Source organism: Myotis brandtii, unplaced genomic scaffold (genome assembly GCF_000412655.1).
Source record: "Myotis brandtii unplaced genomic scaffold, ASM41265v1 scaffold650, whole genome shotgun sequence".
Taxonomy (NCBI): domain Eukaryota; kingdom Metazoa; phylum Chordata; class Mammalia; order Chiroptera; family Vespertilionidae; genus Myotis; species Myotis brandtii.
In genome coordinates this window covers 369,168-381,693 of record NW_005370517.1, presented here as the reverse complement: position 1 = coordinate 381,693, position 12,526 = coordinate 369,168, and the positions used below count along the sequence as shown (strand labels likewise).

Here is a 12,526-nt window from a genome sequence, read left to right as displayed (position 1 = left end):
TGGGCCAGAGGCATCAGGCCTGGGTGGGGGACGGAGCCTCCCACCACCTTCCTTCCAAGTTTCCACACTTTGTTTCATGCTTCTATGTCTCTGGATCCACTCTGTTCATCAGTTTACTTGTTACTTAGATTCCAAATATGAGTGAGATCATGTAATATTTATCCTTCTATGACTGACTTATTTCACTTACCATGATACTCTCCAGGTCCCTCCATGCTGTCTTAAAGGGTAAGAGATTCTTTTTTTATGCTGCATAGTATTCCTTCATATAAATGTTCCACAGCTTTTTTATCCACTCATCTTCCGATTAGTCCATTATGTTGGTTTTACAGCATAAGGTTTCTCTTAAGTATGCGTTCACTGATGTAAAGTGAGATTGTTCTTCATAGTGAAGCCTTTTCCATATCCATTACACACATAGGGCTCCCCTCCTATATATTTTTTGCTGATGTCTGATGAGATGACTCTTCGCTGTAAAACCTTTCCCACATTCACTACATACATAAGGTCTCTCTCCTGTATGAAACCGTTGATGTAAAATCAGCTGCATCTTTCTTGAGAAGCCTTTTCCACATTCACTGCATACATGGGGTTTCTCTCCTGTGTGAGTTCGCTGATGTAAAATCAAAGAACTCTTCACAGTAAAGCCTTTCCCACATTGATTGCATGTATATGGTTTCTCTAAAGTATGAATTCGCTGATGTACAGTGAGACTACTCTTAACGGTGAAGCCTTTTCCACATATACTACATACAAAGGGCTTCTCCCCTGTATGTGTTAGCTGATGTTTGATGAGAAAACCCTTCCTGGTGAAGTCTTTCCCACACTCATTACATATGTAGGGTTTCTCTCCTGTATGAGTTCGCTGATGTGTGGTGAGATGGTTCATCGTGGTGAAGCCTTTCCCACACTCATTACACATATATGGTTTCTCTCTTGTATGAGACCGCTGATGTAAAATCAGCTGCATCTTCACTGGAAAACCTTTTCCACATTCACTGCAAACATAGGGTTTTTCTCCTGTGTGAGTTCGCTGATGTAAAATCAGAGAACGCTTCACAGTGAATCTTTTCCCACATTCACTGCACACATAGGGTTTTTCCCCTGTGTGAATTCGCTGATGTAAAATCAGAGAACTATTCACAGGAAAGCCTTTCCCACATTCACTACATACATAGGGTTTTTCTCCTGTGTGAGTTCGTTGATGTAAAATCAGAGAACGTTTCACAGTGAAGCCTTTCCCACATTCATTGCACATATGTGGTTTCTGTAAAGTATGAATTCGCTGATGTACATTGAGATTACCCTTCATGGTGAAGCCTTTTCCACATACATTACATACATATGGCTTCTCCCCTGTATGTGTTCGCTGATGTTCAAAGAGAAGGCTCTTTCTGCTGAAGCCTTTCTTACACTCATTACATATGTAAGGTTTCTCCCCTGTATGAGTTTGCTGATGTCTGGTAAGACTGTTCATCAAGGCAAAGTCTTTGCCACACTCATTACATATATATGGTTTCTCTCCTGTATGAGTTCGATGATGTTCAACAAGGTGACACTTCTGGATGAAGCCTTTTCCACATTCACTGCATATATAAGGTTTCTCTCTTGTATGAATTTTCTCATGTTTACTGAGATTAGACTTTGTAGAGAAGGTCTTCCCACATAGACTGCATCCATGGGGTTTCTCTCCTGTATGAGTTTGCTGATGTATGGTAAGAGTGTACATAGCAGCAAAGCCTTTCCCACATACGTTACATAAATACGGTTTCTCTCCTGTATGAGTTCGATAATGTGCAATAAAACGACACTTCTGGATGAAGCCTTTTCCACATTCACTGCATATATAAGGTCTTTCTCTTACATGAGTTTTTTCATGTTTCTTCAGATTAGACTTTGTAGAGAAGGTCTTGCCACACAAACTGCATTCATGAGGTCTCTCTCCTGTATGAGTTTGCTGATGATAAATGAGGTGCCTCTTTTTGAACACTTTCCCACATTCACCACAAATATAAGGCTTCTCGCTCATCTGAGTTTTCTGATGTATACTGAGCTGTGATTTCTTGAGGAATGTTTTGTCACATTCAGTGCATTCATACTGTTTCAGTCTTGTATGAATTCTGTGATGTTCAGTGAGCCTGGATTTTCTGGAGAAGGCTTTTCCACACAGACTGCATCCATAAGATTTCTCTCTAATATGATCTCTCTGATGATGAATGAGCTGAGATATCTTGATGAAGACTTTCCCACATTCAATACATATGTGGGCTTTCTCTATGTCGTGAGTTCTCTGTTGCTTTATAACCTGGGAATTGTTATTGATGTTTTTCATATTGACAGGAAATTTAATTTCAGTGTCAAATTGTTCATGGTTGCCATGCAGAATGCCTGTCCCATCTCCATTCAACTCAACAGAATTAGTTAAGTTACAGCTTCTGTTTTGGTTTTCAAAACATAAATTTGATTTTAAAGGTTTCTCACAAATCTCAAACATATCATGATTTTGCTTTAATAGGAAATGACCTTCACTTTGATTAACATTTGTAGATATATTATGTTCACAGCATTGTTCCACACTATTCTGAAGGCTTCGATTTTGCAAGTGATAATGCAGAGGATCGTCAACTTGCTTGAGCTCTAGGGAAAAAGGAGAACAGTAAATTCTGTAATCTCTCATAATCTTAGTTTGAAATAAAACTTTTAATAAAATGCTTTCATGTGAGTAACTATTTAGTGGCAATTCTATGTGTTGTAGAATAAGAAATATATTTGCTCTTGCCGGAGACCAATGTCATAATTTCGAGAGTTTCATCAAAAGGTTGATGAGACCTGGGGACTCAACAGGGTTGAGTCACACATGTAGTCACCTGCTGGCAATGGCTGAAGGCATTTCCCCAAACCTGAATAGGAAACTGATTGTGGCTGCCAGACAGTTAAAAGGCATCTTAATCTACATGTTATTGCCTCCTACTGGCCAAATACCTGAACAGTCATAGGCTAATTCTTCCATTCTAACAATGGACTCTGTACAAATCCCTGACCCTTTGAAGTGTATATCTCTGCCTCACCTCAGGACAAATTGTGTTAATAAAAAGCATGGGGTCCTGGGGACCGAGAGAACCTAAGAAAGAACCTAAGACCTTAGACCTAAGATCTTGGATCTTAGCTCCTTTAGCTAAGCTCCTCTGACCCCCAATGCCTTTCAAAATTATATCTCGTCTCCGGACTCTTTATTAGTCACTGGATTCCTATTAAATCTACACACAGCCTTCTCCAGATTCCTGAACCCTTCTTGATGCTGGGAGAAGAACCCCGGCAGCTCTTTGTCCACAGTTCTTGACACTGCTTATAAAACCCTTGTAATTTCCTAAGTGATATGAGTATCTTTTATTATATATTTTTTAAAAAGCCTTCCAGCCCTAGCTGGTTTTGCTTAGTGGTGAGAGCATCAACCTGCCAACTTAAGGGTTGCAGGTTTGATTCTGATCAAGGGCATGGGTACTTTGGTTGCAGGCTCAATCCCTAGCCCTGGTCAGGGCACATGCAGGAGACAGCCAATGAATGTGTCTCTCTCAAATCGATATTTCTCTCTGTCTCTACCCTTCCCTTACTCTCTCTCAAAAAATTAATGGAACAAGTATCCTTGGGTGAGGATTAACAACAACAAAAGAAGACCCTTATAATAACAGCTGAGTTTATGCTCATGAAATAACTTAGCACAGGGTTTCTACATACACTCAGGATGGAGATAGTTACCGGAAAGACCAATTGATGAGAAGGCTGGACTTTCTCAATGACCTCTGGGAAAGGAGGGAGAGACTAGGAATTGAAACTCTATAAAAACTCTTAACCAGATTTCATCATCTTCTGGGTTAGTGAACACATACATGTGCTCGATGGGTGGTTCGCTCCAGTTCCATGGGAACAGAAGCTCCTATATTCAGGAATCCTTCAGACCATGCACTATGTACCTATTCATCTGTATGCTTTATAATATAAGTACTTCTCTCCTGAGGGCTGCTCTAACAAATTAATGGAACCAAAAAAAAGCTCATGAGCACTTCCAATTTATAGCCAGTTGGTCAGAAACACAGGTGACCATATAAACGTATGATTGAAATCTGAAAGGGTATAGTCTTATGGGACTGAAATCTTAACTTGTAAGGTCTGACACTATATCTGTGTAGATTGTTTCAGAATAGAGTCAAATTTGTTGGGCCTCCAGGTTTAATAATTTGAAGGATAGACACCTAAAAAAAAAAGTAATAAAGGCAATCACAGTCTCTGAAACATGGTTCAAGGAGCAATGGAGATGTAAGAGGTTGAGGAAACCAGGATATACAGACTCGGGCAAAAGTAGGTTTTATAGTTGTTTATACGGAAAATCATGGAATAATTAATAGATAATAATATAAGTAGAAACCCTGTGTTTTATGTACTCACCAATAAAAACCTACTTTTATCCTATATTTGAAGAAAAGACAAAGTTCAACGATGGGATCGCTGAGATAAGCGGGACAAAGTTACTGAAAGTGAGGACTCAAAGATGACTCCAGGAATTACGTGGTGTGAGGCACTGGGTAGGTGGAATGCAACAAGGGATATTATTGAAGTTCAGAATAAGGGGATTTAGAGTGCATTGTGAAACAAAGTTTAAGATGATTATTACATATCCAAGTACCAAGATGAAGAAATTGGTTGAATGTATAAAACTTATGAAAGATCTAGTCTGAAAATACAGGTATGGATCCCATCAACATACACAAATTCTTTAAAGAAAGAGACTGAGACTGGTTTTCTTTTTTAGTGGTTTTTTCCCCTGATAATCCTCACCCAAGGATATTTTTTCCATTGCTTTTTAGACAGAGTAGAAGGGAGAGACACAAGGAGGGAGGAAGAGAGAGAGAGAGATTGAGAAACATCAATGTGAGAGACACACATTAATTTGTTGCCTCCCACACACATCCTGACCAGGGCTGGGAATTGAACCTGCAATCCAGGTACATGCCCTTGAACAGAAATCGAATTGGTGACACTTTGGGCCAATGCTCTGACCACTAAATAATACCAGCCAGGGCTTTAATTATTTTTTTTGAGTTGCGTAAAAGCTGGATTTATTTTATGCTGTGGGTTTGTGGAAGGGAAAAGCAATGACCATTTTGGGTCACATTTCTGTATATCTTAACATGTGAAACATTCACCTACACAACAACAGTTTGATAAGTAAAACATATACATATATAGAGATAATTGCCCTAACTGGTTTGGCTCAGTGGATAGAACGTCGGCCTGCGGACTGAAGGGTCCCAGGTTCGGTTCCAGTCAAGGGCATGTACCTGGGTTGCGGGCACATCCCCAGTGGGGGGCGTGCAAGAGGCAGCTGAATTGATGTTTCTCTCTCATCCATGTTTCTAACTCTGTATCCCTCTCCCTTCCTCTCTGTAAAAAATCAATAAAATATATTTTAAAAAAAATTAACTTAAGTGTTGAATCTCAAAATAACTGTATTGCATGAAGAAAACCACTATTTGTCACACAACACACATGATAGTGCCTATAAAATTATGAAAAATACGAACTAATCTATTGTATAGGAATCTTTAGTGGTTTTTTAAAAGTTGATTTTTGAGAGGGGTGGGGGTGGAAACCATAAATGTGAAAAACATCAATTGGTTGTCTCCCATACAAGCCCCAACCCAAAGATTGAACCCGCAACCTAGGAATATTCAATAGGAGTGAACCTCCAACAATTTTATGTACAGGTCAACTCTCCAACCGAGCCACATGGGCCAGGGCTTTATTTATTTTTTTTTTTACTGAAAAAAAAAAATTTTTTTTAAGATAGAGGAAGAAGATGGAGAGAAAGAAACATCGATATGAAAGGAAAACTTTGATCAGCTGCCTTCTGCATGCTTCTAACACAGCGGTTCTCAACCTGTGGGTCACGACCCCTTTGGTGGTCAAACGACCCTTTCACAGGGGTTGCCTAAGACCACCCTGCATATCAGATATTTACATTACGATTCATAACAGTAGCAACATTACAGTTATGAAGTAGCAATGAAAATAATTTTATGATTGGGTCACAACATGAGGAACTGTATTTAAAGGGCCAGAAGGTTGAGAACCACTGCTCTAACAGGAATTGATCCTGCAACCTGGACATGTGCCCTGACCAGAAATCTAATTGTGACTTCCTGTTTTTACCTGGTTCATAGGATGACACTCAATCACTGAGTCACACTAGCTGGGCTCCCATTGATTTTTTTATTTTTGTTAATCCTCACCTGAAGACATTTTTTTTAAAAAGAGATTTTTATTGATTTCAGAGAGGAAGGGAGAGGGAGAGAGAGATAGGAACACCAATGATGAGAGAGAATCATTGATGGGCTGTCTCCTGCACACCCCCTACCGGGGATCAAACTGGCAACCTGGGCATGTGCTCCTGACCAGAATCAAACCTGGGAACCTTCAGTCCACAGGCCGACACTTTATCCACTGAGCAAAACTGGCTAGGGCAAAACATTTTTTCCATTGCTTTTCAGAGAGAGTAGAAGAGGGAGGGAGGAGGAAAGAGAAAGAGAAAGATCGATGTTAGAGAGACACATCAACTCATTGCCTCCCCCATACGTCCGACCTGGTACCGGGAGTGAATCTGCAACTGAGGTACAATGTGCCCTTGACCGGGAATCAAACCCCTGATCCTTTGGTTTGAGGGCTGATACTCTAACCACTTAGCACACTTGCCAGGGCTTTCCATTGATTTTTAGAGAGATTGGAAGTGAGGAGAGAAGGGGAAAAAGAGAGAGAGAGAGAGAAAGGAGAGAGAAACAGCAATGTGACAGAGACAAATTGATTGGTTGCCTTCCACATGTCCCCCTACTAAGGGTGGGGATCAAACCTGCAACTCAGGTACTTATGCCTTTGACCAGCAATCCAATCCTGAATGCTATAACCATTGAGCACACTGGACAGGGCATCTATCTTTTGTACTGCTGATAACTTCAAAAATATTAGGCTCTCGCCGAAACCGGTTTGGCTCAGTGAATAGAGCGTCGGCCTGCGGACTGAAAGGTCCCGGGTTCGATTCCGGTCAAGGGCATGTACCTAGGTTGCGGGCACATCCCCAGTAGGAGATGTGCAGGAGGCAGCTGATCAATGTTTCTGACTCTCTATCTCTCTCCTTTCCTCTCTGTAAAAAATCAATAAAAATATATATAAATAAAAAAATATTAGGCTCTCAAAATGCAAGTTTTAGCCAGGCCAGTGTGGCTCAGTGGTTGAGCATCGACCCATGAACCAAGAGGTCATGGGATCCATTCCCAGTCAGGGCACATGCTCAGGTTGCAGGCTTGATCCCCAATAAGCAGTGTGTAGGAATCAGCCAATCAATGTTTCTCTCTCATCGATGTTTCTATCTCTAGCCCTCTCCCTTCCTCTCTCTAAAATCAATCAAAATGTATTTTTTTAAATGCAAATTTTAAAGAAATAAGGCAATCACAATTATGGAACACATTAAACAGTGTTTAGGAAGGTGACAGAAACGTTCTCATCAAGACAATAGCGTATCACAGAGATCACTGAAAGATAATCTGCAATTTTATATGACAGGAAATTTGGTTACCTGGGAGGAAGTGTCATTTGAACATGATGGGAAAATAATAAATTTTATTTTTATATCCTAGCAAAGAATAGTCTGAAAATGCAAACAATACCATTTAGTAAATAATAAAAGAGAGTCTCATACTTAGGAACAAACTTAAGAAAAGGAACTGTAAAACTTTTTTTTTTTTTTTAATGAGACTTAAGAAATTAAAGACCAAATTAGAGCCCTAGTCAGTTTGTCTAAGTGGATAGAGCTTCAGCTTGTGGACCCAAGGGTCCCAGGTTCGATTCCAGTCAAGGTCACGTACCTCAGTTGCAGGCTCCTCCCGGCCACAGCCTGGTGGGGCTTGTGCAGGCGGCAACCAACTGATGTGTTTCTCTCAATATACTATAACCCAGTGAATTATATTTAATTTAATTACATGTTTTAAATAGGTAAATTGTATGGTCTGTGAATTTAATCTAAGTAAAACCATTAAAAATATGATGTGGCCCTGCCGGTGTGACTCAGTGGTTGAGTATCGACCTATGAACCAGGAAGTCATGGTTCAATTCCCGGTTTGGGCACATGCCCAGGTTTTCAACCTCATCTCAAGATGTTTAGAGAGGAAACCAGTTAAAGACACCCGTACCTATTAGTTCTATTTCCAGGTCTCTGGCAGATTCTCCATTAGACAATACTGAGGGTGTAGTCAATTTGGGAGTCCATTTCACAGAACAGAAAGAGGTCACCTCATGGGAATAGAGGAGATGTTTAATACTGATGAGAACTGAGTATGAAGAACCTTGATGGGACCAAGGCAAAGAACACATAAATGCACTGTGAAAATGAGGTTATCACGGGACCCACCATCCAAGATGGGGTTGGATGTTATGAAGGAAAATCACTATTTTCCAACAGAGCAGGTAGGCCCCGTCGTAAGAAAAAAATGATGAATTGCCTGGCTCAGTGGATGAGTGTTGACCTATGAACCAGGAGGTCACAGTTCAATTCCCAGTCAGGGCACATGCCCGGGTTGCAGGCTCAATCCCCAGTGTGGGGTGTGAGGAGGCAGCTGATCAATGATTCTCTCTCATCACTGATGTTTCTGTCTCTTCCTTCCTCTCTGAAGTCAATAAAATATATATTAAGAAAAAGGTGATGAATTCAAAGTTCTGTCTTTCCAGAGAGGCCTGGAAAGTGGAATTTCATAGCAAGAGAGGTGCTAACATAGGCAGAGACAGTGTGGCTGTGGATAAAGAAATAAAAAAGATCTGAGAATCGCCCTGACCAGACTGAAGGGTCCCAGGTTTGATTCTGGTCAAGGGCATGTACCTTTGTTGTGGGCACATCCCCAGTGGGAGGTGTGCAGGAGGCAGCTGATCAATGTTTCTCTCTCATTGATGTTTTGGACTCTCTATCCTTCTCCCTTCCTCTCTGTAAAAAATCAATAAAATATATTTAAAAAAAAAAGATCTGGGAATCATAGGGCAAAGAAAACCACACAAACAAAAACAAGAGTAGAAAAAATAAATGGGTCAGAGCTCAGAAGAGACAAATGGGGTATGTTATATTCCAAATTTTTACAAAGAAAAAAACGGGTTCTCATATGTGGAAGAATGGTTTGAGTTTCCTCATTCACTGTCACTGCTCTGATGCCATTTCTGACTAGAATGTGACTTCCCGGCCGCCCACCTTGCTGGCTCTCACCCCCTCACCTGGAAAGACTGGACAGTGGAGTTCATCCTGTACTATCCACAGTTCCTCCCCTCGTTCTAATTTGGAGAGCGCGTCTGGTTTGGGGGCTTGATATCCTTCGAAAGAAAAAATGACAAAAGACTTAGACATACTGAATTGGGTGGGATTTGTCAAGAAGGGAGAATGAACAGTTTTTACAGCTAACACAATAATTTTTCTATTAGGAGAGGGGACATTATAATATCTTGCGTGGGGCAAGAGAAGGATCTGAGATTGCATCATGTCAGAGAACTGGAGTTATTCTGAAAGTTAAGCAGCTGAGAAAGGAAAAAGCCACTAACAGGGCAGCCTCTGAGTGACACAGGGAAGTTGTCCTCACCCACTGACACCAGGTGGCTGTAGGTCTCCATCATCACGTCCCTGTACAGGTCCTTCTGCTCGGGGTCCAGGAGTTGCCACTCCTCTGAGGTGAACTCCACGGCCACATCGTGAAATGTCAGGGATTCCTGTAACAACACCGTGCTGTTTAATGGCGTGAAGTCTTTTTTTAAAAAGTATATATTTATATTTAGTGTTGACAGTATTACAGATGTACCCCATTTTCCCTTCGACAGATACATTCTTTTTAAAAATATATATATTTCTGTATTGATTTCAGAGAGGAAGAGAGAAGGAGAGAGAGATAGAAACATCAATGATGAGAAAGAATCATTGATCAGCTGCCTCCTGCACACCCCTCACTGGGGATCGAGCTGCAACCCAGGCATGTGCCCTTGGCCGGAATCGAACCTGGGATCCTTCAGTCCGCAGGCTGACGCTTTATCCACTGAGCCAAGCCTGCTAGGGCAATGGCGTGAAGTCTTTTAAGATGCTATGGAAAAAATGTTATATTTCTGATCATTTTCACTTTATAGGCTGCATCTATATAGTGAATGGGGTTTTATTTTATATACAGTGGAATAACCACATGCCTCGTAAAATACTATTTTATAATTGTTCATTCATCTATGAATTCATCCAATTAGGTGTTACTATAATGTAAAGAAGTTAAATTTTTTTTGTTAGCCTAGAAACACCTTTCATATATTCTAAGTTATATATTTGAGACTATATATGTATATATTTTTTTCCAGATTAATGAAGGTATATTTTTTTAAATCCAAACCCAAGAATTTATTTATTATTATTATATATATATTTTACTGATTTATGAGAGAGAGGAAGGGAAAGGGAGAGACACACAGAGAGAAACATCTTTTGGCTGCTTCCCTTATGTGCCCCTGACCGGGGATCGAACCTGAAACCTTTTTGGTGTACAGACCAATTGTGCCACTCAGCTGGGCATGAAGTTGGTTTTTATAGACTTCTGCAAATCCGTTACTGAAGAAAGAGAAAACAAACCCAATCACCTGAGCCTGGAGCATGTTCTTCTGTTCTCTGAAAAGAGCTGGTAACTGGGAGGCTCTGTCTTGGTGTGTTCGGGGTCTGCTCTAAACTTCTGCTCAGAAATCTGTCTTCAGTCAGGTATGTCTCAGGAAATGCTGATACCCAACCCTACAGCTTCCCCCTGCTTCTTCCTAGAATAAAAGAACATTATTCTATTGTTCCTGGTGTCGTCTTAAGATACGTCCAAACCTGTAGAGAATTTTTCTGAGTTTATTTGAGTCAAACTGAAAACAATTGCCAGGAAGCAAAATAAGAACGGATTGAGACAATGCTTTACAGAACAGCAGTTCTGCACCTTATTTTATACATCAGAATCAAAGAAAAGGAGGGTTACATCAAATCCACTGGTGAGAGATTAGGGAAGGGGGAGAAAGCAAAGCAGGGAATTCTCTGGGACTGGGTAAAAAGTAAAAGAAATAGACACATACTTCTTCTACGAAGGTGGGATAGGACAGTTGACAGTTAATAATTAATGTGATAACAATAACAATGATGAGCTCTGAAATCGCTTGCTCTATGGGAGATTGGGTCCTGAGGGGTCTGGAAAAAAAATTTAACCCGACATTCCAAAGGTATGTTATCTTTGATGCAAAAAGACAATGGACAGCCTGTTTGCTTCGTTGCTACAAAGAGCGTCAGATGGGTCACCAGCAGCTCTACTGGAGCCACCCGAGGAAATTCGGCCAAGGTTCTTGCTGGGTTTGCTCAAACCTCCATGGTCTGATCCGGAAATATGGCCTCAACCTGTGCCGCCAGTGTTTCGGTGAGTATGCAAAGGACATAGGATTCGTTAAGTTGGACTAAGTGAACGTCCATGAATGAGTCATTTAAGACATATACCTTATGACAGAATGCTATATCTTTTTACATAAAATTAAAAAAAAAACCTTCAAAAAAAAAAAGACAATGGACAGGCTCAGTTAAGGCATACAATGACTCAGCGGATTGAGTGTTGTCCCATGAACCAAGAGGTTGCTGGTTCGATTCCTGGTCAAGGCCTGCAAGAGGCAGCAGATTGATGTTTCTTTAACATTGAGGTTTCCATCTTCTCTCTCTCTCCTATCCTCTCTGAAATCAATAAAACTATATATATATATTTTTAAAAGAATGGAATCAGCCAAATATCCTACTATAGACAGTGATTTAAAAAGCCCTAGCCAGGCCCTGGCCAGTTTTGCTCAGTGGATAGAGGGTTGGCCTGCAGACTGAAAGGTCCCAGGTTCGATTCCGGTCAAGGGCATGTACCTTGGTTGCGGGCACATTCCCAGTGGGTGGTGTGCAAGAGGCAACTGATCGATGTTTCTCTAACTCTCTATCCTTCTCCTTTCCTCTCTGTAAAAAATCAATAAAATATGTTTTTAAAAAAGAAGAAGAAAAAAGCCCTAGCCAGGCCCTAGGCCAGTTTTGCTCAGTGAATAGAGCGTTGGTCTGTGGATTGAAGGGTCTGGGGTTCAATTCCAGTCAAGGGCATGTACCTTGGTTGCAGGCTCAATTCCCCGGGCACATGGGAGAGGCAACCAATCAATGTCTCTCTCACATCAGTGTCTCACATCGATGTTTCTCTCTCTGTGTGTCTCTATCCCTCCCCCCCTCCACTCTCTCTAAAATTAATGGAAAAATATCCTCCAGTGAGGTTTAACAACAACAACAAAAAAGTAAATGTCCTTCACAGCTTCTACTAGGTTATCAGAGCTTCTCCCAGGTCTGCAGTTTCTTCAAGTCAACCAGCCTAAATTAAGAATCAACATCCCGCCCTAACCGGTTTGGCTCAGTGGATAGAGCGTCGGCCTGCGGACT

The 12,526-nt window shown here is 40.9% G+C and overlaps 2 protein-coding genes across 2 annotated transcripts in view; one reads left to right on the top strand and one right to left on the bottom strand.

The window, feature by feature from the left end:
• Positions 1 to 238: 238 nt before the first annotated feature.
• The window catches only part of LOC102262141 (zinc finger protein 615-like), a 13,845-nt gene continuing 1,557 nt past the window's right edge, over positions 239 to 12,526 (bottom strand). Inside the window, 4 exon segments of the mRNA XM_014528754.1 lie at positions 239 to 427; positions 429 to 2,637; positions 9,304 to 9,399; positions 9,663 to 9,789. Coding sequence (XP_014384240.1) covers positions 358 to 427; positions 429 to 2,637; positions 9,304 to 9,399; positions 9,663 to 9,789 — 2,502 coding nt within the window. The 3' untranslated portion in view covers positions 239 to 357.
• On the top strand, positions 10,971 to 11,623 carry LOC102261847 (40S ribosomal protein S29-like). Its single transcript, XM_014528785.1, has one exon. It carries the CDS (start codon positions 11,219 to 11,221, stop codon positions 11,531 to 11,533), a length of 315 nt encoding a protein of 104 aa, XP_014384271.1. The 5' UTR covers positions 10,971 to 11,218; the 3' UTR covers positions 11,534 to 11,623.

What these genes read in the sequence shown, in the direction of transcription:
- LOC102261847 (XM_014528785.1), top strand. Translation starts at nt 11,219, where the DNA reads ATGATGAGCTCTGAAATCGCTTGCTCTATGGGAGATTGGGTCCTGAGG.